Raw genomic sequence first — 19,571 nt, forward strand, 5'->3', positions numbered from 1 at the left:
GAAGTGATGATCTGTGTAAACCCCCACCCACTTTCCTGAAGTGCTGATCTGTGTAATCCCACCTCTTGTGATGTATTCGTGACGTTTTCTGCACTGTATTCTGGGACATGGAGGGAGTTTCAAAAACTCTTGTCACCCCTTTCTCACTGTTCAATCTCGCCTTGAACCTGTTGCGCAATAAACTTGGATCTTCTGCTGTTTGCTCCTGTCTCCGGCTGAGCTCATTTTCCTCCGCAGGGACCCACGGACTTAGTCCGATGAGCTGGGTGGCAGAGCAGCCTCGCACCCAGATTTTGCCGTAACAAGAGGCAGCAGGCTTCTAAATCTCAGATGCTAGAAACTGCCGGGGGGGGGGGGGCAAGGCTGCTTTTGCTCTCTGGTCCTGCGTGGAGGTTTTCCACAGGCGTCTGGGTGGCCCCTCTTGGGTGCTGGACCAAATGGGACACTTTTTTGTGTCCTTCCACAGGGTGAGTGGAAGCTCACAGGGAACTTATGATGACACACAAACGTCGCCAGCATCATGTAGGGGATGGAGGAAGGGGAGACGGCCCTTAGGCGGGGGGGGGGGGGGAGGAGGTGTATTTATTCTGACATCTGCCACGACCACGTGGAAAACGCAGGAAAAGGAGAGCAAGTTGCACTGGTCAGTAGATTGATAACAGATGAAAATATAAAGTTATAATGTGTTAAGATATTGGATTAAGATTAAAACAAAGAGGGAAAGGATTTGCTGAACTAAATAATGTGAATTGGAATACAGAAAAGGGAGGTGTGAGGGAGTCAGGGAAATAAGTAAAGGAAGTATAAGGTATGAAAAGATGTTTTTAAGTGTTTTTTTTTTTCTTTTCTTCTATATTTCGTATTTTGAAATTTTTTCCTTGTATTTTTCTTATTTCGTTTTTCTTTTTTTATTCTTGGTTCGTGTGTCATATATTATGTAACCTTTTTTGTTTTGTAAAACCTTAATAAATATATTTATATACATTTTTTAAAAAGTAGTCAGCGGCCCTGATAGTGGAGCCAGAGAAAGTCCGGTCTGATTTTTCAGAGGGGTCAATTCCATAGGCATTTGTTTTTCTAGCTCTTAGTATCCCAGGAGAGAAATCAGATGCACCTGCTGCCGAAAATACCCTCCTTGGGGTAGCATTGTGTGGTTTTTTTTTGGGGGGGGGGGTCTGAGGAACACAGGGATGGTGTCCTGAGAAATGTATAAGGCAGGACAGCCCATGGGGCCCCCTCTGGAAGCTGCCGGACTGCAACTCCCATCCTCTCTGACCCCTGGCCATACTGATGGGTCAGAGGGGAGTTGGAGTCCAGCACTATCAAGAGGACAATCCCTTAGATGCCCCCGATATACAGAATCCAGCTTGTAAATAAGGAACGTTAATGCATCCACTCGAAACACATTTAACCGGAGGAAATGAGAATGCAATTTCACAGATCAATGAAAAACAAGCCAAAATAGGTGACATAAAAGGAAAGGGGGTGGGGAGGGGGGAGGAAAGGAACAAGCTCAGGTACTGTAGCAAGGATATAAGGAATACCTGTTGCCCACTCAAAATATGCTCAAGAATCGACAGACACGGCAGTGGAGAAAAAGAAAGTAAAAATTTATTGCTGAGCAATAGTCAGTGGAATGTTTTCCAGAGCCTGGGCCCAGAGCCCTGGGGGCTTTGGGTTTATATACCTTGTTCCAAATAGCATTAAACATTACATATTCATATATTGCAGCAAAATCAAACTAATGAACAGGGGCGAAGCCCTTCCTATGTCCAAGTAAATAAGGAACGTTAATGCATCCACACGAAACACATAGAAATGGGCCGAAGCCCCACTCAATGCAAGGAGGTTTATTTCTGTCAAAATGTGGAGATGGAGAGGCTGTATTTGCAGAGGGCATTTGAAGCTGACACCTTGTTCAATTTCTTTTTCATTTTCTTCCCATCTAAGGTCTCCAGAGCAAGGAGCTATCCTGCCTGACGTGGGTGAAGGGGTTCATTTTTCAGTCATCTATTAATCCAATGATGCATGAATTTTCACAGCTGCATGAGGTCTTGTGGGGAGAGGAAGGTTTCCTAGAATTGCAGAGTTGAGGGTCATCTAGTCCCACCCGCTGCAGTGCAGGAAACTTTTGCCCGTCGTGGGGCTCAAACCCACATCCCTGGGGTTAAGAGTCTCATGCTCTGCCAAATCAGACATCTCCAAAGGAAAAGAAGATTGAAGGTAAGGGAGCCTGTTTGAGGATAAGATTATTTGTTGGGACTGTTAAAAGTATTACTGTCTCTCTAAGAAGTAAGCTGCAGAGGGAATTCTGGGAAAAGGAAGGAAAATGCAAAGCAAGAGCAACCCATTTTTGTTTGGTTATTTCTGCTGATTTTGACTGGAATGAATCCTCTCAAAGGGCCCTTGGAAAACTGCCCAACCTGCTCTTGGCGGGTAAATGGTTTTTACGTCAGTCACTCTGGTCTGGAGAGAAACCTCTGCTGGGCCTGAGAGACAGATTTAGTCTCCTCAGGAGATACAGAGGTGGGCTTCATTTTCCCACAAAGAAAAGAAAGGGAGGAGGGTCTCTCCAGAGAACGAGGCTCCTGAGAACGTGTAGAGTTCGGCTCCTGAGTCAGCGTCATAAAAAGACACACGTCCCCCTTCATAGTCCAGAGTCACCCAGATCCTCCTGGGCTCCTCCCTCAGGGACAGAGGAGAGTATTTAGGGGAGGTGCAGGCCATGTACTCCCCTCCCAGATCCCCCACAGACTTCGACACAGCCCAAATCCCCCACGTAGGATTGAGGTTAAAATAGCCCTTTCTCCTCACAGACTTCCTGGCAACCCCCACAAACCACTCTCCCCCACTTTCCACATTGATTTCCCAGAAATGTCTGCCTGCTGTGAACCCCTCATGCCCCAACACACAAAACTCCTCGCTGAATCTCTCAGGATTATCAGGCAGGGCTTGAGGTTTGTCTCCATGTATCACGCTTTTCCGATCCTCCGACAGGATGAGTTCAGGATGGGCTGTGTCTGGATCCAGAGTGACATTTGCTGTTGGGGAGAAGATGAGGGAAAGAGAAGAATAGGCAGAGTCAGCTGAGAGACAGAAACGGACATCCTGATAGATAAATAAAAAACACCCCAAAAACCCAGATTCCCTTTCAGATCAAGGGGATTTCTTTGCATCGCATGCTAGACTGAGACCCCCTGACTCTCATCAGAATAAATATCTTCCTTTATGGTTTTTAAATCAATTTCCTTTACTTTCTTATATTCAATGTATATTGTTCCTGCCCTTCTCTAAACCCAGACATTTTCTAAGGGGAAAAACCACCCAGGAAACCTTTTACTCAGCTCTTCTGTGCTATGTAAGGGGGAAGAGAGGAGAATTGGAGGAGGCAGGAGAAGAGAGAAGCTGCTTTCCTCTGACAATCTCTGTGGGAATTGGCCTATGGGGACCTCTGGTTGGGATGGGAATGTCAGAATTCAGGGCCCAGTCAGAGGTATGTACCTATCTCTCCAGGCACCGGCTGAATTCTGTTGACCTCCCTCCGGCGACTCCCGGTAGGAAAAACACACGAGGTCCGTTCCGGCGATTTTCCTCAGGCTGTGAGAAAAACACACCAAACTGCTTCTCCTCCTCCCTGCTCTCCAGCATATCCCCAGGGAGGGGAATCAGACACAGACAGAAATGTATCTACATGTTTTATTCCTGTCTTCAGCAGTCATATAGAGAAAACATGTCTGCTCTGTTCAACAAACAGAGAGAAAACTCCATAACTCCACCCATGTACATCCTGTACAGGTCATATGACACACACACTGAGCTAACATCCGGTGCTCAGTACAGAATGGACTGCCCCTTTGTTTCCATGGCAACAGTCACATACATCCTGTCTGGCTTTGCAGCCACAAGCAGCAGACTTGGCTGCTATAGCCTTTGCTTGCTGCAGCATTGCTGCTTTAGAATAACAGGGAAGAGACCCCCCTCTTCTAACAACAATAGCAATAATGAACACTGATTGGGAGCCGCCCAGAGTGGCTGGGGAAACTCAGCCAGATGGGCGGGGTATAAATAATAAATTATTATTATTATTATTATTATTGTTGTTGTTGTTGTTGTTGTTGTTGTTGTTGTTGTTGTTGTTGTTGTTCCTGCCCTTCTCTAAACCCAGACATTTTCTAAGGGGAAAAACCACCCAGGAAACCTTTTACTCAGCTCTTCTGTGCTATGTAAGGGGGAAGAGAGGAGAATTGGAGGAGGCAGGAGAGGAGAGAAGCTGCTTTCCTCTGACAATCTCTGTGGGAATTGGCCTATGGGGACATCTGGTTGGGATGGGAAGAGACCCCCCTCTTCTAACAACAACAGCAAAAATGAATTATATTTGCCTACTGCCCTTCATCTACAGGTCTCAGGGTGGTTCACAGCATAAAATTACAACACAAAACCACATATAGGCCTCCCCTCACTTTCACGGGGGTCACGTTCTGGGCCCTTGTGCCCACAAGTCAAAATCGCATTAAGTGGGGAGCCTGTTTATTCCTGCTCTCCATCTCTCTCACCCACTTGGTCTCTCCTTGCCTTCCTCCCAACCATCTTGGAAGATTAGGGCTTGCCGCCAAGGAAGAGGGGGCAGATGGCAGGGCAATTTTACAAAGGACTCCTTATTCCACGCTTCTCTTTTGGATTTAATATATACCATAAGACTAGTTCCCTGAGGGAAGAGGGGGATAACTCAAAAGGTTACCCGACAGTCATGATAGGCAAGTGTGGGGTTGCCATATTTTGAAGAGCAAATAAGAAGACACATTGGCCAACTTCTACTTTTAACTACAGATTGCTATGACAACTCTCATTTTAAATACACCTACTCTATGTAGGCTATACAAGCTGTGATATATTGCTAGTAAAGGTAAAGGTAAAGGGTAAAGGGACCCCTGACCGTTAGGTCCAGTTGCGGACGACTCTGGGGTTGCAGTGCTCATCTCGCTTTACTGGCCGAGGGAGCCGGGGCACAGCTTCCGGATCATGTGGCCAGCATGACTAAGCCGCTTCTGGCGAACCAGAGCAGTGCACGGAAATGCCGTTTACCTTCCCGCTGGAGCGGTACCTATTTATCTTCTTGCACTTTGACGTGCTTTCGAACTGCTAAGTTGGCAGGAGCTGGGACCGAGCAACGGGAGCTCACCCCTTCATGGGGATTCGAACTGCCAACCTTCTGATCGGCAAAGCCCTAGGCGCTGTTGTTTAGACCACAGCGCCACCCGTGTCCCATATTGCTAGTAGCAATGTTCTTAAGTTTCAACAAAAAAAGAATAATAAGAATACCTGTTGCTCCCTTGCTTGCCACATGAAAGTATTTGGGCTCATGTTCACATCTTTGTGAACATAAGTGTGCACAGAACAATTTATTAAACTGTTTAACATCTGTATATGGACTCTCCTGAAGGGCAGGGGGATATTAACTCTTGCCCTCCTGGACTCCTTCTCCAAGATCTTGTAGCTGAGCCAGCGTCCTTTTAGTTCAGCCACAAGAGAAGGGATTTTGCTAGCTTAAGATGCTGCTCTGTCGCGATTCTCTGCTGCAGGTTAGTTTAGCCAGGTGCCTAAGATCTGAGTCTAACACACTAGAAAACATTTCATGGGTTACTGTAAACCAAAAAGAAAAAAGAAAAGAAAAGAAAGAATATTGGGATATTCTGAGAACTCGACAAGATGGACATTGGACTGACCCTGCAGGATCCTCCTTAAGGGCTTTTGTAAGATATTGTAAGGGACGCAGGTGGCGCTGTGGGTTAAAGCCTCAGCGCCTAGGGCTTGCCGATCGAAAGGTCGGCAGTTCGAATCCCTGCGGCGGGGTGCGCTCCCGCTGCTCGGTCCCAGCGCCTGCCAACCTAGCAGTTCGAAAGCACCTCCGGGTGCAAGTAGATAAATAGGGACCGCTTACCAGCGGGAAGGTAAACGGCGTTTCCGTGTGCGGCTCTGGCTCGCCAGAGCAGCGATGTCACGCTGGCCACGTGACCCGGAAGTGTCTCCGGACAGCGCTGGCCCCTGGCCTCTTAAGTGAGATGGGCGCACAACCCCAGAGTCTGTCAAGACTGGCCTGTACGGGCAGGGGTACCTTTACCTTTACCTAAGATATTGTAAGGCTCTGAGGCTTTCCCCTACAAACAAGCAGTATATACATTTTATGAAAGAAAGCAAAATCTATAAAATTGAGGGTGAAACCAGGATACCAGTCTATAGGCAGGAATGGAACTCAGACTGGTGTGTAGGTTGTTTGCAGGGACAAGCTCTGCCCCCAGTCCAAGCCTTCAAACCCCTCCCAGTTCATTCATGGGACAAGGAAAGAACCCAAACACCTCTAGAGGGCTGTTACCCAGAGTTACACCATTGATGGGGGTCCCAAAGTCTGCAGAACAGACAGTTCAACAACCAAGAAATATCAGTCCCTATCCCTCCTGTGAAATTGTTCCTCCCCTAGAAATTTACCTTTCTGAATCGGTTTTCTGAATAACACAGCATCTGAGGAAGCAAAAAGATATAAAGTGTAAGGGCAACACTCTTCCACCTGAAATAAATCTCCATACACAAGTAACACTTCATAATGTAGCATCCTTAAATTGACTCCATTCAGAGCAGGAGAACCTCCAAAAGGACAATGTCAGATTGTGTAGACTGGTAACCAAAAGAAAAGGAGGCTCCATATAACTGAAAAAAGATACACTCTGGTTCAGGCTTTCTTTACAGGATCCAGCGTCACAATATACATGGGCCATTCTGGGGGACAGGAAATGAAGGTTGGAGCACCAAGAAGGAAGGGATCCTGGGGTTACTCAATTCCATGCAATAAGAGCCAGGCATGTTCAGTTCTGAAGAAGTAACAGAATTCCCAGTGTGAAATCCTGGCAGCCATTTTTCATTACCTTTCCATTGTTTCACTGTATCCTCCACAAGGTGATTTAGATCACAGGATTCCAAGATCCTGTTCCTCAGATCTGGAGGGAAAGCCAGTGGCTTCTCTGGACTCTCTCTTTTCTCATACCTGGTGAAAAGAAAAACAATGTCAGCCCATTCAAATCCACAATTTCTGTTAAAGGAAAAGAAAGGAATTGAGAGGAGGAAGCTGGCTGTGGAAGCAGCAGAATCATATGGTATTAAGGGGCAGGAATTGTCTGAGGGTGATGACAGCACAGCACACATTTCCTTTCTCTAGATGTCCCCAGAGAAGGGATGAGGAAGAAAAAGAGATGCACTTCTGTTGGGAAACAAGAAATGTTCCTTAAAACCTCTGCTCTGAACCTGAGAGACACCTTGAATTGAAACACTGCAGCTGGAATATGGTCAAGAAAATAGCCAATTCCTGCTCCTTGGTGAGAAATCGCCCCCTCCCAAGGGGGACTATGGGGCAGGAGTTTGCTTGGGACAGGGTGGTGTGGCTGGCAGAGTGACAGAACTGGTTTGTCTAGAAGGAAACAACTAAGGCAGGCACTTCTAACTCCCAAGAGACTGCGATCTACTCACAGTATAAAAAGACCGATTGTGACCACTATCACAGTGGTCCCACTTGGAAGAGAGATTATGGGACTATGTGGATGAAAATATAGTGATTATGGGAGATTTAAATGGGGTGACATCGATCAAAATGGATAGAACGCAAAGAGAAAGAATGTCAGATTCAGGTAGATTACCACTTTCTTTTTTCCATTTAACTGAGAACTTTAACCTATATGATGCCTGGAGAACAAAAAACCCAAGTGTAAAAGACATAACCCATTACTCAGAGGCGAAAAAATCTGGGGGACAAATTGATGCAATATTTATACTTTTAAAAGATCAGGCAGGATTTTTGCCAGCCAGACAAATAAAGGACAATACTAGAATAATAACTCCCAGAAGTGCAAGCTGGATTTCGAAGGGGCAGAGGAACCAGAGACCAAATTGCAAACATGAGCTGGATTATTGAGAAAGCTACAGAGTTCCAGAAAGACATCTACTTCTGCTTCATTTACTATGCAAAAGCCTTTGACTGTGTCGACCACAGCAAACTATGGCAAGTTCTTAAAGAAATGGGAGTGCCTGATCACCTCATCTGTCTCCATAGAAATCTCTATGTGGGACAAGACGCTACAGTTAGAACTGGATATGGAACAACTGACTGGTTCAAAATTGGGAAAGGAGTACGGCAAGGCTGTATATTGTCTCCCTGCTTATTTAACTTATATGCAGAATTCATCATGCGAAAGGCTGGACTGGATGAATCCCAAGCCGGAATTAAGATCGCCGGAAGAAATATCAACAACCTCAGATATGCAGATGACACAACCTTGATGGCAGAAAGTGAGGAGGAATTAAAGAACCTTTTATTGAGGGTGAAAGAGGAGAGCGCAAAATATGGTCTGAAGCTCAACATCAAAAAAATGAAGATCATGGCCACTGGTCCCATCACTTCCTGGCAGATAGAAGGGGAAGAAATGGAGGCAGTGAGAGATTTTACTTTCTTGGGCTCCATGATCACTGCAGATGGTGACAGCAGCCAGGAAATGAAAAAACGCCTGCTCCTTGGGAGAAAAGCAATGACAAACCTAGACAGCATCTTAAAAAACAGAGACATCACCTTGCCAACAAAGGTCCGTATAGTTAAAGCCATGGTTTTCCTGGTAGTGATGTATGGAAGTGAGAGCTGGACCATCAAGAAGGCTGATCGCCGAAGAATTGATGCTTTTAATTATGGTGTTGGAGGAGACTCTTGAGAGTCCCATGGACTGCAAGAAGATCAAACGCATCCATTCTTAAGGAAATCAGCCCTGAGTGCTCACTGGAAGGACAGATCGTGAAGCTGAGGCTCCAATACTTTGGCCACCTCATGAGAAGAGAAGACTCCCTGGAAAAGACCCTGATGTTGGGAAAGATTGAGGGCATAAGGAGAAGGGGACGACAGAGGACAAGATGGTTGGACAGTGTTCTCGAAGCTACCAGCATGAGTTTGACCAAACTGCAGGAGGCAGTGGAAGACAGGAGTGCCTGGCGTGCTCTGGTCCATGGGGTCACGAAGAGTCGGACACGACTAAATGACTAAACAACAACAACAACAACAGAATAATTATAGATCTATTAGAATACGCCGACATGAATCCATGTAAACAAATCTCAATGTTACTGTGTCTCATGGAAATTTATGATTAAAACCTGTGAAAGTTTAAAACTACGAAAAAGAATTATGAATGGAATTCAAGCAATTTATAAAAAACAAAGAGCTAAATTAATCATAAACAACAAAATCACAGAAGAATTTGACATTGAGAGAGGAACACGACAGGGATGCCCTTTATCTCCACTTCTATTTATAACAATATTGGGAACTCTACTAATAGCTTTAAGGAAGGATGAAGAAATAAAAGGTATAAGTTTTGACACACAGTGTTATAAAGTAAGAGTGTTCACAGATGACGTGATTATAACAACCGAAACACCAAAAGAAAGTATTAAAAAAGCACTAGAAAGAATGAAAGAATTTGGCGATGTATCAGGATTTAAACTGAACAAAGACAAATCAAAATTAATAACAAAAAATATGGGTGAGAAAGAAAAAAAGGAATTGGAGGAAACAACAGGATTAAAAGTAGAAAATAAAGTGAACTATCTAGGGATATGGATTACAAATAAAAATACAAATTTATTCAAAGATAATTATGTTAAAAAATGGAAAGAAATTAAAGGAAATATGGAAAAATTGAAAAAATTAAAACTATCACTAGGAGGAAGAATATCTATGAGAATACTTCCAAAAATTTTATTTTTATACTTCCAAAAATTTTATTTTTATTCCAGAGGGTTCCAATTATAATAGGAACCAAATACTTTATAAGCTGGCAACGAGATCTTTCAGATTTTATATGGCAGGGGGGAAAAGCAAGAATAGAATCAGAAGTAATGACGGGCCCAAAAGAAAGCGGAGGATTCGCAGTGCCAATTTTAAAAAAGTACTTTGAAGCAGCATGTTGGTGTTGGATAAAAAGATGGATATTACTAAAAGATAATGAGGTCCTGATGTTAGAAGGTTGGGACAAAATATATGGCTGGCATGGTTACTTATTCTACGGTAAAAAAGAACATCACAAAAGATTTACAAATCATCTAGTAAGAAAGGCCCTTTTTGATGTTTGGGAAAGAACAAAAGAAAAAAATTATCGAGAAAACTCCATAGTAGGTTCCCCTATAGAGGCAAACACAACATTAAAGAGATTTGGCCAACATATAGAGACCTACTAGAAGATATAGACGGAAACATCAAATTAAAAACCTATGAAGAATCACAAACATATGGAATAAATTGGCTACAATATTACCAATTGAAAGTAACATACGAAAGGGATATAAAAATGAGGGGATTTGAAAAAAAAAACTTCAAAATTTGAAAAAGAAGTATTGCAAAGTAACCAAAAAATACTTGCAAATATGTATAGATTATTAGGGAAAGTTTCCTTAGAACAAGAGACTAAAGGGGAAAATATGTTAAAATGGGAGCACGATTTGGACTATGAGATTGATTTGGAAAGTTGGAAAACCTTTTGGGAGAAAAATATAAACTTTACAGCATGTGTTCTATTAAGGGAGAATTATAGGAAAATACATCACAGATGGTACCTAACCCCAGATAGACTGTCAAAAATGAATAAAACGAACAACAACAAATGCTGGAGATGTAACAGGACAAAAGGCACATCATAGCACATGTGGTGGACTTGCCCAAAGATTAAAATCTTTTGGGACATGATCCACGACGAGATAAAAAAATTAATAAAGATGTCACATAATAAAAAGGCAGAGGCATATCTACTAGGAATTTTGGATAAAGATATCCCAAAGGATAAAACTAATATATTCTTATACGCGACAACAGCGGCAAGAATTTTGATTGCCAACTATTGGAAAGAGAATAACATTCCAACAAAAAGAGAATGGTTGGGGAAACTCGGCGAGTACTTGGAGCTAGCAAAATTGACAGATCTAATAAGGAGAAAACCCAAAATTATGGTCATGAAACAGTGGGAGTGTCTAAATGACTACTTACAAAACCAAGGCTCGGCTAACCAAATCTGGCTGTGTTTAGAATAATCTTGTGAGTAACATAAAAAAATATAAAGCGAGATATTAAGGAGGCCTAAAAGAAAAACATGAAGAACAGAGGCTATGGTGAATGGATTATAAAAAACGCGCAGGGCAAGTGGTAGAAGTCTTTTTAAAATATTATAATTAAGATAGATATGGATAAGATGGAATTACATAATTGAACGTAAATACAGATTTGTGTATAGTGAATACCGGTACTTATCTATTTTTAAAATCTTCATTTTGACTTTCTTTTTCTTTTCTCTTTCTCTTAAATTTCATCTTTCATTTTTTCGAGAACATTGCTTTACAGATGTGTAAATAACTATATGCATGTGAAGAGGTAAGATATTTGTATTCTTTATATTTTCTAACTTTCCTTTGGTTACATGTATTTTCTTTACTTCTTTGTATATTTTTTTCTATTTTGTATTTAATAAAATTATTATTTTTTTAAAAAAAAGACTGACTGTGATGTGATCTACCCATTGTCATTGCCAGGAGTTGTTGAGTTTTTAGGGGGGAGGGTTGGCCAAAGTTGTTGACCTTTTGGGGGGGATCTAAAAGGAATACTAAAAGGATCGTGATCGACCTGTTGGACATCCCTGAACTAAGGCAATAGTTGCTCCCAGGAATATAATTGGCCTTGTTGTGTGTGCCAGTAACACAGCCTTCTCTTAATGACACTTGAGTATACTCAGAATATTTGTTTCTGGAATTTGGGGATCTCTTGCTTTGATATATTAGATAACCTCTGCTCTAGAATCAGATGATTGCAGAAGTTGAGACAGAACTTCCACAGGTGCACAACCAAATCAATTGATTCATCTAAAGGACATTCGGACCAAAACAAAACAAATTATACACATTGTAAAAGGTGTTGTGTATTGAGTCAAAGGATTTTATATCTGTATTATTATTGTCTGTATTTGCATTAGGGTAAAGTAACTGCCTTTTGGTTCCAGAGGGTACAGCTACTATTGGTTCATTTAAGCTGCTGTATTTGGATCCTCTGTCTTATTGGTTTCCTCCAAAAGGCAGGACTGTGATTGCCTGATATTGTTCCCTCCAAAATGTAGCCTTTCTAGCTAGTTCCCTGTCCCTATAAATGTAGCTCTCCCCTCCTCAGGCCCCAGTCTTGTTTGCTTTAATAAAGAAGTGTTACTAGAGAACTGTCTCCAGCATATTATGTCAAGAGAGCTGAAATCACAAACCCCACATCACAACAAAAGTAAAACCAAACCTCACAAAGGAAATGGTGCTAATTCATTGGGGAGAATTGGGGTGCTACAAGTTCCGAAGAGGGGGCTCTACTTTCACCTGTGAGGTGCTGCAGGGAGTGAGTCCTCCAGTCTCCCCCCTGCAGCCCCTGGAGGGCCATGTCTGAGGTTCTTGCATCTCAGCTTCAAAGAGTGATGCTAATGGAAATGAGCCAGATCCACTTACCTCTCCAAGGTGCTTCTCACATCCTAGAGGGGAAAAGAGAAGGGAATTCACTGCACACCACAGGCCACACTAGGAAGACCCCTCAGACCCTGCCCCTCGGATGTCAGTCTGCCTGGCTCACGCCAAGGTTTTGGGTAGGGATGGCGGAATCAGCCAGTTTTGGTTTCTCGCTGCTTTTATTTTTCCAGTCTGAAATTATGAATTTTTCCAATTCCACATCAGTTTGCAATTATTGTTTAAAATCTTTATGAAAATCCACCAGCATTTAAGGGAATCTCACATTTATGGATTTAACAGAAGATTCCAACCCATCTCATGTCTAATTTATTAACTCTAATCCAGTTTGCATTGCACAATTCAGACGTAAGTAAGCCTACAGGATAATCCTACCAGGGTACTGTCCCAGATTGTCTTCCATAGAAGTCCCCAAATTTCCAATTCAAAGGGAAATAAAAAAAGCACCTGCAGCATAAAATGCCTCCAAAGGGGTAATAAAATTGCTCAGTGTTTCTTTGAGCTCACCCACACTTCTGCTTTTCCTGTGGCCAGAAAACACGAGTTCAAGTGGTTTTGCCTTTGCCCTGCCGCTTTCCCTCAGGAAACACCTGCTCCTTGGTGCAACATCAAAGCAAACGTCAATCCGGAGAAAACCAGGCTGATGTTTGCTCTGATTCAGCAGTAAACAGTGGGTTTTTCTGGAGGAAAGGGGTGGGACAAGCGGCAGTCTGGATGAGTCCCTCTGTATTGCTCTTGAGCCGATCTGTATCCATGGGGAAGGGGATCAACCCAGAAGTTGTGGAGGGAACGGGAAGAGAAGCTTGGTCAAGAGACTGGCTCATGTCGGAAGGAGGCCTGAACGCATCCCAGACGTAGACCCCCCCCCCAGCTGAAAGGCATTCGGAGACAAAGCATCAGCAAAGAGCAGAAGATCAGCTCCTGTTCCATCAAGAACACAGACGAATCTCTACTCTGCATTCTGGTGAATTAAGCATCCCAGGTCTCTTGGGTCTTCCTGTCCATTACAAACCTGACTAGAGGCTCCATCAACTCAGCACCTGCACTCCTTGCATACATGAAAGGGGCAGCCTTCTCCTGGAGCCTTGGGCTGTTCCTGCCACCATCTTACCTGCAGGAGTTCACTCGCTGGCTGCTGACTCTTCTCCTCCATCTCCTGGATGATCCTCTCAAGAGAGGAGAGTTTCCTGGAGAGTCTGGCCAGCTGCTCATCCCTTCTCCCTGCAATCTCCTTCTCCACCTCTGCCACATGAGTCAGCAGACGTTTTTCTTGTTTTTCCAGGAACTGGCGCAGTTCTCTTAACTTCTCCACAGTCTTCAGCCTCTCCGATTCTGTTATTTTCTGCAAGAAAAGAGGAGGTCTGAGTGTGGAAGGTGCTCAGCCTTCAAAACATCAGGAAGAGAATTGTGAGAATTCCACAGGGAGGACACTTCTGATTTTTCAGAGACATGAACCCTCCAGTGGCTAAAGAAGTAAACCTATATTTTGAGGGGAAGCCCTCTCCATTGCTGTTTCTGTTGATATCTATTTCACAGAGAGGTACAGCCTAAAGCAAGGAGCTTTTTTTCTAGCCACGGATGTTCCCTGCATGTTTTCGGGCATGGCATAACCGAGTTCATCCATGGACATAAAACACCCCTCAGCTTAGACTGGGGCCATTTAGGTGTAGGAATGCAGCAGAAACAGAGGAGGACAAAGTGCAGAGTTCATTCCCATAGCTCCCCTGTTTTCTTTAAAAGTTCAAAATAGCCTGAGTTTCCTAAAAATGAACTAGAGCACACATTTAGAAAGACACCTCTTTAGTAATATTTATGGTAAATCAGGATTTGAATTGAACCACTTCCACCCTCTCAGCTCACAAGTCCTCAGGCTTCTCCTTGACTGCTATTCACATAATAAATGACAAGGGGAAATAAACTCTATTTAGTAGCATTCAAAGGTGAACTTACCTAATTTGCTATTGCTGGAAAAATATAGAGACCAAAACAGAGCAATCCTTTGAAATTCACACCTCTGAATTTTTCAAGGTTGACGAAGCCAGGTAATGTTCACAAAATATGTATGTATGAGGGTAAAGTACAGATCAGAATATTTATACAAGGAGGTAGCTATCCTAACATCTTATTCATTTTCAGAATAATAGATTAATAAACAGACTGATATGGAGAAATGAGAAATGGGGAGAAGCTCAAATGGGCAGATTTCCCCATCCCTTCTGAGTCCTGACTCGATTCTTCAAGTGCTTGTTCTTTCCCTAATAATAAAAGCAGCGCTTACCAGGAGGTCTTTGCTTTCCTTGTCCAGGGCTGCTTGATGGGCCAGAATTTCCTCTCTCTCTTCCCTCAGAATCTCCAGGTGGCTACAGATCTCTTCCTAAAGAGAAAAGGGGAAGCTCAGGTTTGATTGAGACACACAGAGAGGAGGTGAATAGTATGCTGGCTTCTTGCGCCCACTGGCCTTGCTATAATAGCAAAGTAATTTATTCGAGGAAATAAAAGTCCAGAGGTTTTCAACCTTTTTGGGTCCATGGCTCCCTGGACCAGCTACCTTTTTTCTGTGGCATCCCTGTGGGGCTCTGGGACCCAGTTAGGTCACCCCTTCCTTACAGACTTCTACCTAGTCTTTGCAGATGCTACTCAGGGATATCAAGGGATTACGATTACGATATCTTTATTGTCATTGTCCCATGCAGAACAATGAAATTGAAAAACTACATAAAACTACATAAAAACTACATAAAACTACCACAAAACTACATAAAACTACCACAAAACTACATAAAACATTCAAAAACCCCATTTTAAAATACACTATACTATAGAGACCCCTTATGCTGTGTTTAGAACCAGAATTGCATTTGGATAGAAACTGTTTCTCAGGCAGCTAGTCCTGGCCTTTATAACCCTATATCTTCTTCCAGAAGGCAGAAGCTGAAAGAGATCATTTCCGGGGTGCGTACTATCATGTGCTATCTCTGCCGCTTTCTTATGGCACCTGGCAGCATAGATTTGATCTAGGGTGGGAAGAGTGCACCCAATTATTCTCTCTGCAGTCCTTACAACCCTGGATAAAGGTAAAGGTAAAGGTACCCCTGCCCGTACGGGCCAGTCTTGACAGACTCTGGGGTTGTGCGCCCATCTCACTTAAGAGGCCGGGGGCCAGCGCTGTCCGGAGACACTTCCGGGTCACGTGGCCAGCGTGACATCGCTGCTCTGGCGAGCCAGAGCCGCACACGGAAACGCCGTTTACCTTCCCGCTGGTAAGCGGTCCCTATTTATCTACTTGCACCCGGAGGTGCTTTCGAACTGCTAGGTTGGCAGGCGCTGGGACCAAGCAGCGGGAGCGCACCCCACCGCAGGGATTCGAACCGCCGACCTTTCGATCGGCAAGCCCTAGGCGCTGAGGCTTTAACCCACAGCGCCACCTGCGTCCCTACAACCCTGGATAGCATTGTTTTTTCCCTGGCTGTGCAGCTCCCAAACCACACACACAGACCATAAGTTAGTACGCTCTCCACAGTGCAATGGTAAAATGCCATCAACAGGTCCTTTGAGAGATTGTTTTTTCCGGAGGATTCTCAGAAAATATAACCTCTGCTGTGCTCTCTTCACCAGGTCTTTGCTGTTCTCTCCCCAGGTTAGGTTGTCTCTCAACTCCATTCCCAGAAATCGAAACACCGAGACCTGTTCCACGCACTTCCCCTCAATAATAAGTGGCTGAATATTCAGTTTACATTTCCTAAAGTCCACAATGATCTCTTTTGTTTTCTTTAAGTTAAGGAGTAAGTTGTTTTTCCTGCACCACTCCCAACTGCTCAACTTCCTTCCTATAGGCCGCCTCCCCCTCTCCAGCCGTGATTAAACCAACCACCGTTGCATCGTCTGCGAACTTAATGATCTTATTACTGGGGTATTTGGGGGCACAGTTAGCTGTATAGAGCATATATAAAAGTGGGCTCAACAATGCACCCCTGTGGCGTCCCCATGTTCGTGATGAGATCCGCAGTGACGTGGGAACCCAACCTGACCCTTTGGGAACGGTTTGATAGAAAATCTAATATCCACCTGCACAAACATGGTGGAAGTCCCAGGTCTAATAATTTGGGCACCAATCTATGCGGAAGAATAGTATTAAATGCAGAACTAAAGTCTACAAAAACAGTCTCGCATAGTTCCCTTGCTTCTCCAAATGAGTCAGGACAGCATGTAAAGCCATTGCCACAGCATCCTCTGTGGATCTCTTTGCCTTGGACGCAAACTGGTAAGGGTCAAGTCCCACTGGCAGACAAGATAAGATGCAGTTCCTCACCAGTTTTTCGAAACATTTCATTATAATGGGTGTCAGCGCCACAGGGCGAAAATCATTCAGACTGTCTTATCTTTGATGTTTTTGGCAGGGGTATAATGCTAGTGGATTCCAGACAGGGTGGAACAGTGGCTTGGGACACATGATCTGAACCACCGAGGTGCGCCAAGGTCTTGACCTCATATGCCCGTCTAATGTTCGTATACACCTTGTCAAGAGTATTCTCTCCCCTTGTTGCACACTCAATGTGCTGATGGGATTTTGGGAGTACTGCCCTCACATGTGTGTGATTGAAGTTCCCCGCAATGATGTGCACAGCCTCCGGGTATCTGCTCAATTTAGCATTGATGTTTTCATGCATACTACTCATGGCCCTGCATGCATTTGCAGTTGGTGCTACGTACACCGCTGTTAACACCACTGTTGTAAATTCCCGGGGAAGATCGAAAGGTCTGCATTTAATTGTCAGAAATTCCACATCTGGGGAACAGCAGGTATCCAACTTGAGTCCCTACACCAGTTTTGATTTATAAACACACACACACACACACACACACACACACACACACCTTGTTTCTTGCCAGAATCCTGTGTTCTGTCCCACCGGTACATTGTAAAACCTTGTAATTCAACAGCTGTGTCTGGAATAGCTGAATTTAACCATGTCTCTGTGAGTATCAGCACACAACAATTCCGGATGTCTTCCTCCACTCCTACACGAAGCCTCCATTCATCAAGTTTATTTGCCAATGATCAAGGGAGATCCCTTTGTCCCCCTGGCAGAGAAAAAGACTTCAGCTCCCTCCTCCCAGCCATGCCTACTTTGGAGCTGAGAAGTAAAAAGGAAACTTCCCAAGATGACTCCACAGCTATTTCTCCCCCTCAAGATCCAGGGATCTCCTACCTTGTATTCCTCAAAAGCCTCCTTCAGAGGAATCACCTCGTGGCTTTTGTGCTCCTTGGATCTGTCACACACCACACAGATGGGGGCTTCATCCTCCTTGCAAAAGAGCTTCAGGGGCTCCTGGTGCTTCTCGCAGACTCCTCCTTTCCCTCCTTCCTCTTTTCCCTCTTGAAGGCTGAGATTCTGGGCAATTTCCACCACATTAGCCAGTAGCCGATTGGGGATGAGGCTCCTTCTCTGGACTCTTTCTCCGCACTGAGGGCAGGAAGCCTTTGCCTCCGATTCCCCCCAGCGCTGGATCAAGCAGGATCGGCAGAAGTTGTGCCCACACTCTGGGATGGTCACTGGATCCTTGAAGTAATCCAGGCAGATGGAGCAAGTGGCTTCATCACGGAGACGCTGGATGTGACCCCCTGCAGCAGCCATGGCTCCCTCGCACCGAAGATCCGAGTTAAGTTTCACTTTCTCAGTTTTCAGTTACTGGGAGTTTCCCTTCCTGGAAATGACTCAGTGATCACGTGCTCCTTATTTTATTTTTATTTTTTAAATGTCTCCAGGCTTTGCAGTTGCTGAATATTTTCTCAAGTAGCAGTGAATGTCAATTCCCAATTTTGATTGCTTCCCATGCTTTTGATTACACACACAAACACACAGGTACCTAGTAAGTTGTGGTATTCATACCGTAACATTTTCATTCGTAGGCTTCCTGTCATTTTTGAATTGGAGAAAATCTGCCTCTGCCCTAAATGGATGGGAGTTCTGATTTAGCAAACAGGACTTGATTCCGTGAAAAGAACTCCTAAAAGTCTCGTTGCTAATTTTGACTTAATTTGTTTTTAGCATGCTGGCAAAGAACTTCAGATTGAAACAGACCCGAGGGGCCACTAGGGGGCGCATCAGAAGATGGCTGACAATAACATCTCTCCGACCCACACAAGGTAATTAGGAGGCTGTGATGGAAGTAAATAGCCTCCCTACCCCCCCCCAGATTGGGGGGGGCTACCCTTGCCTGCTGTGCCCTATACCACCCCCAAATTTGTGGGGATGGGGGCACTAGGCAGAATGCCCTCCTGTGGATCTCGGTGCTCCTGGACGCTGTCTCTGATCCGCGCCGCTAGCTGCAAGAACTTCAAAAGAAACGATTAGGATGAAGCGAGTGCACATATTTCAAGGAAGGAGGGGGAGTAAAGACTCCTAACAGAAGAGATCTCTGATAAACAAGACGAGTCAGAAGAACAAGAATTAACCAGATGAAGATACACCAAGACTTGGTATGGCAAAAGGACTGGATGGGGGAGGGGAAAAAACTTTCCTTTCTTTCCTCTATGTGATTAAACAAGAATCCCCTCCCCACAAGTCAGAAATGTCGTTTGAAGGACTTAAGCTGTGGATTTATGTCTGTGTGGAGATAAACTTTCTAACCAAAGCATGCTTTAAGAAGAGCGTGGAATGTATAAGGGCTTTGGAATGACGCAGTTAAAAATACCATCGCCATATTGGGAAGTTCTGTTGGAGGACTTAAGTCTGGGATGAGAAATAGAGAAATAGAGCTGATTTCATATTGTGGGTGAAACTCCTCAGAGGGACTTAAGAACGACAGTTCTGTGATTAATGATGGAAAGAGCGATGTTATCTATGAATGCGATGATATATGGAAACCATCTCAATTTGAGGATTGGATGAACGGAAAAATTCACACAGGATTATTATTGGTGTTTATCGGCTTAAGGAGATTATCAGAAGAGATCATAAAGAAAAAAGAGAAAATATACGAACAAGATGAGATGTGGAAACAGC

At 44.0% G+C, this 19,571-nt stretch overlaps 1 protein-coding gene across 2 annotated transcripts; it reads right to left on the minus strand.

Annotated features, from left to right (window-relative positions):
• Positions 1-1,589: 1,589 nt before the first annotated feature.
• On the minus strand, positions 1,590-18,259 carry LOC307208705 (zinc finger protein RFP-like). Of its 2 annotated transcripts, XM_079963582.1 has the most exons (7): positions 17,775-18,259; positions 14,843-14,938; positions 13,676-13,906; positions 12,550-12,572; positions 6,918-7,036; positions 6,484-6,516; positions 1,590-3,041 (listed from the first exon to the last, which is right to left on the minus strand). In XM_079963582.1, the coding sequence occupies exons 1-7, from the start codon at positions 18,198-18,200 to the stop codon at positions 2,512-2,514; spliced, it is 1,458 nt and encodes a 485-aa protein (XP_079819708.1). In that variant the 5' UTR covers positions 18,201-18,259; the 3' UTR covers positions 1,590-2,511. The 2 variants fall into 2 exon arrangements, with proteins under 2 accessions (XP_079819708.1, XP_079819709.1); XM_079963583.1 differs by lacking the exon at positions 6,484-6,516.
• Between the last annotated feature and the right edge of the window lie 1,312 nt (positions 18,260-19,571).

This window comes from Podarcis cretensis (assembly GCF_951804945.1).
Source record: "Podarcis cretensis genome assembly, chromosome: 2".
NCBI lineage: Eukaryota > Metazoa > Chordata > Lepidosauria > Squamata > Lacertidae > Podarcis > Podarcis cretensis.

What these genes read in the sequence shown, in the direction of transcription:
- LOC307208705 (XM_079963582.1), bottom strand. Translation starts at nt 18,200, where the DNA reads ATGGCTGCTGCAGGGGGTCACATCCAGCGTCTCCGTGATGAAGCCACT. An exon ending in AGGCTTTTGAGGAATACAAG is followed by an intron (nt 14,939 to 17,774) that starts GTAGGAGATCCC and finishes TTTTCTCTTTAG; the next exon opens with GAAGAGATCTGTAGCCACCT. An exon ending in CAGAAAACCGATTCAGAAAG is followed by an intron (nt 3,042 to 6,483) that starts GTAAATTTCTAG and finishes TCTCCCCAACAG; the next exon opens with CAAATGTCACTCTGGATCCA.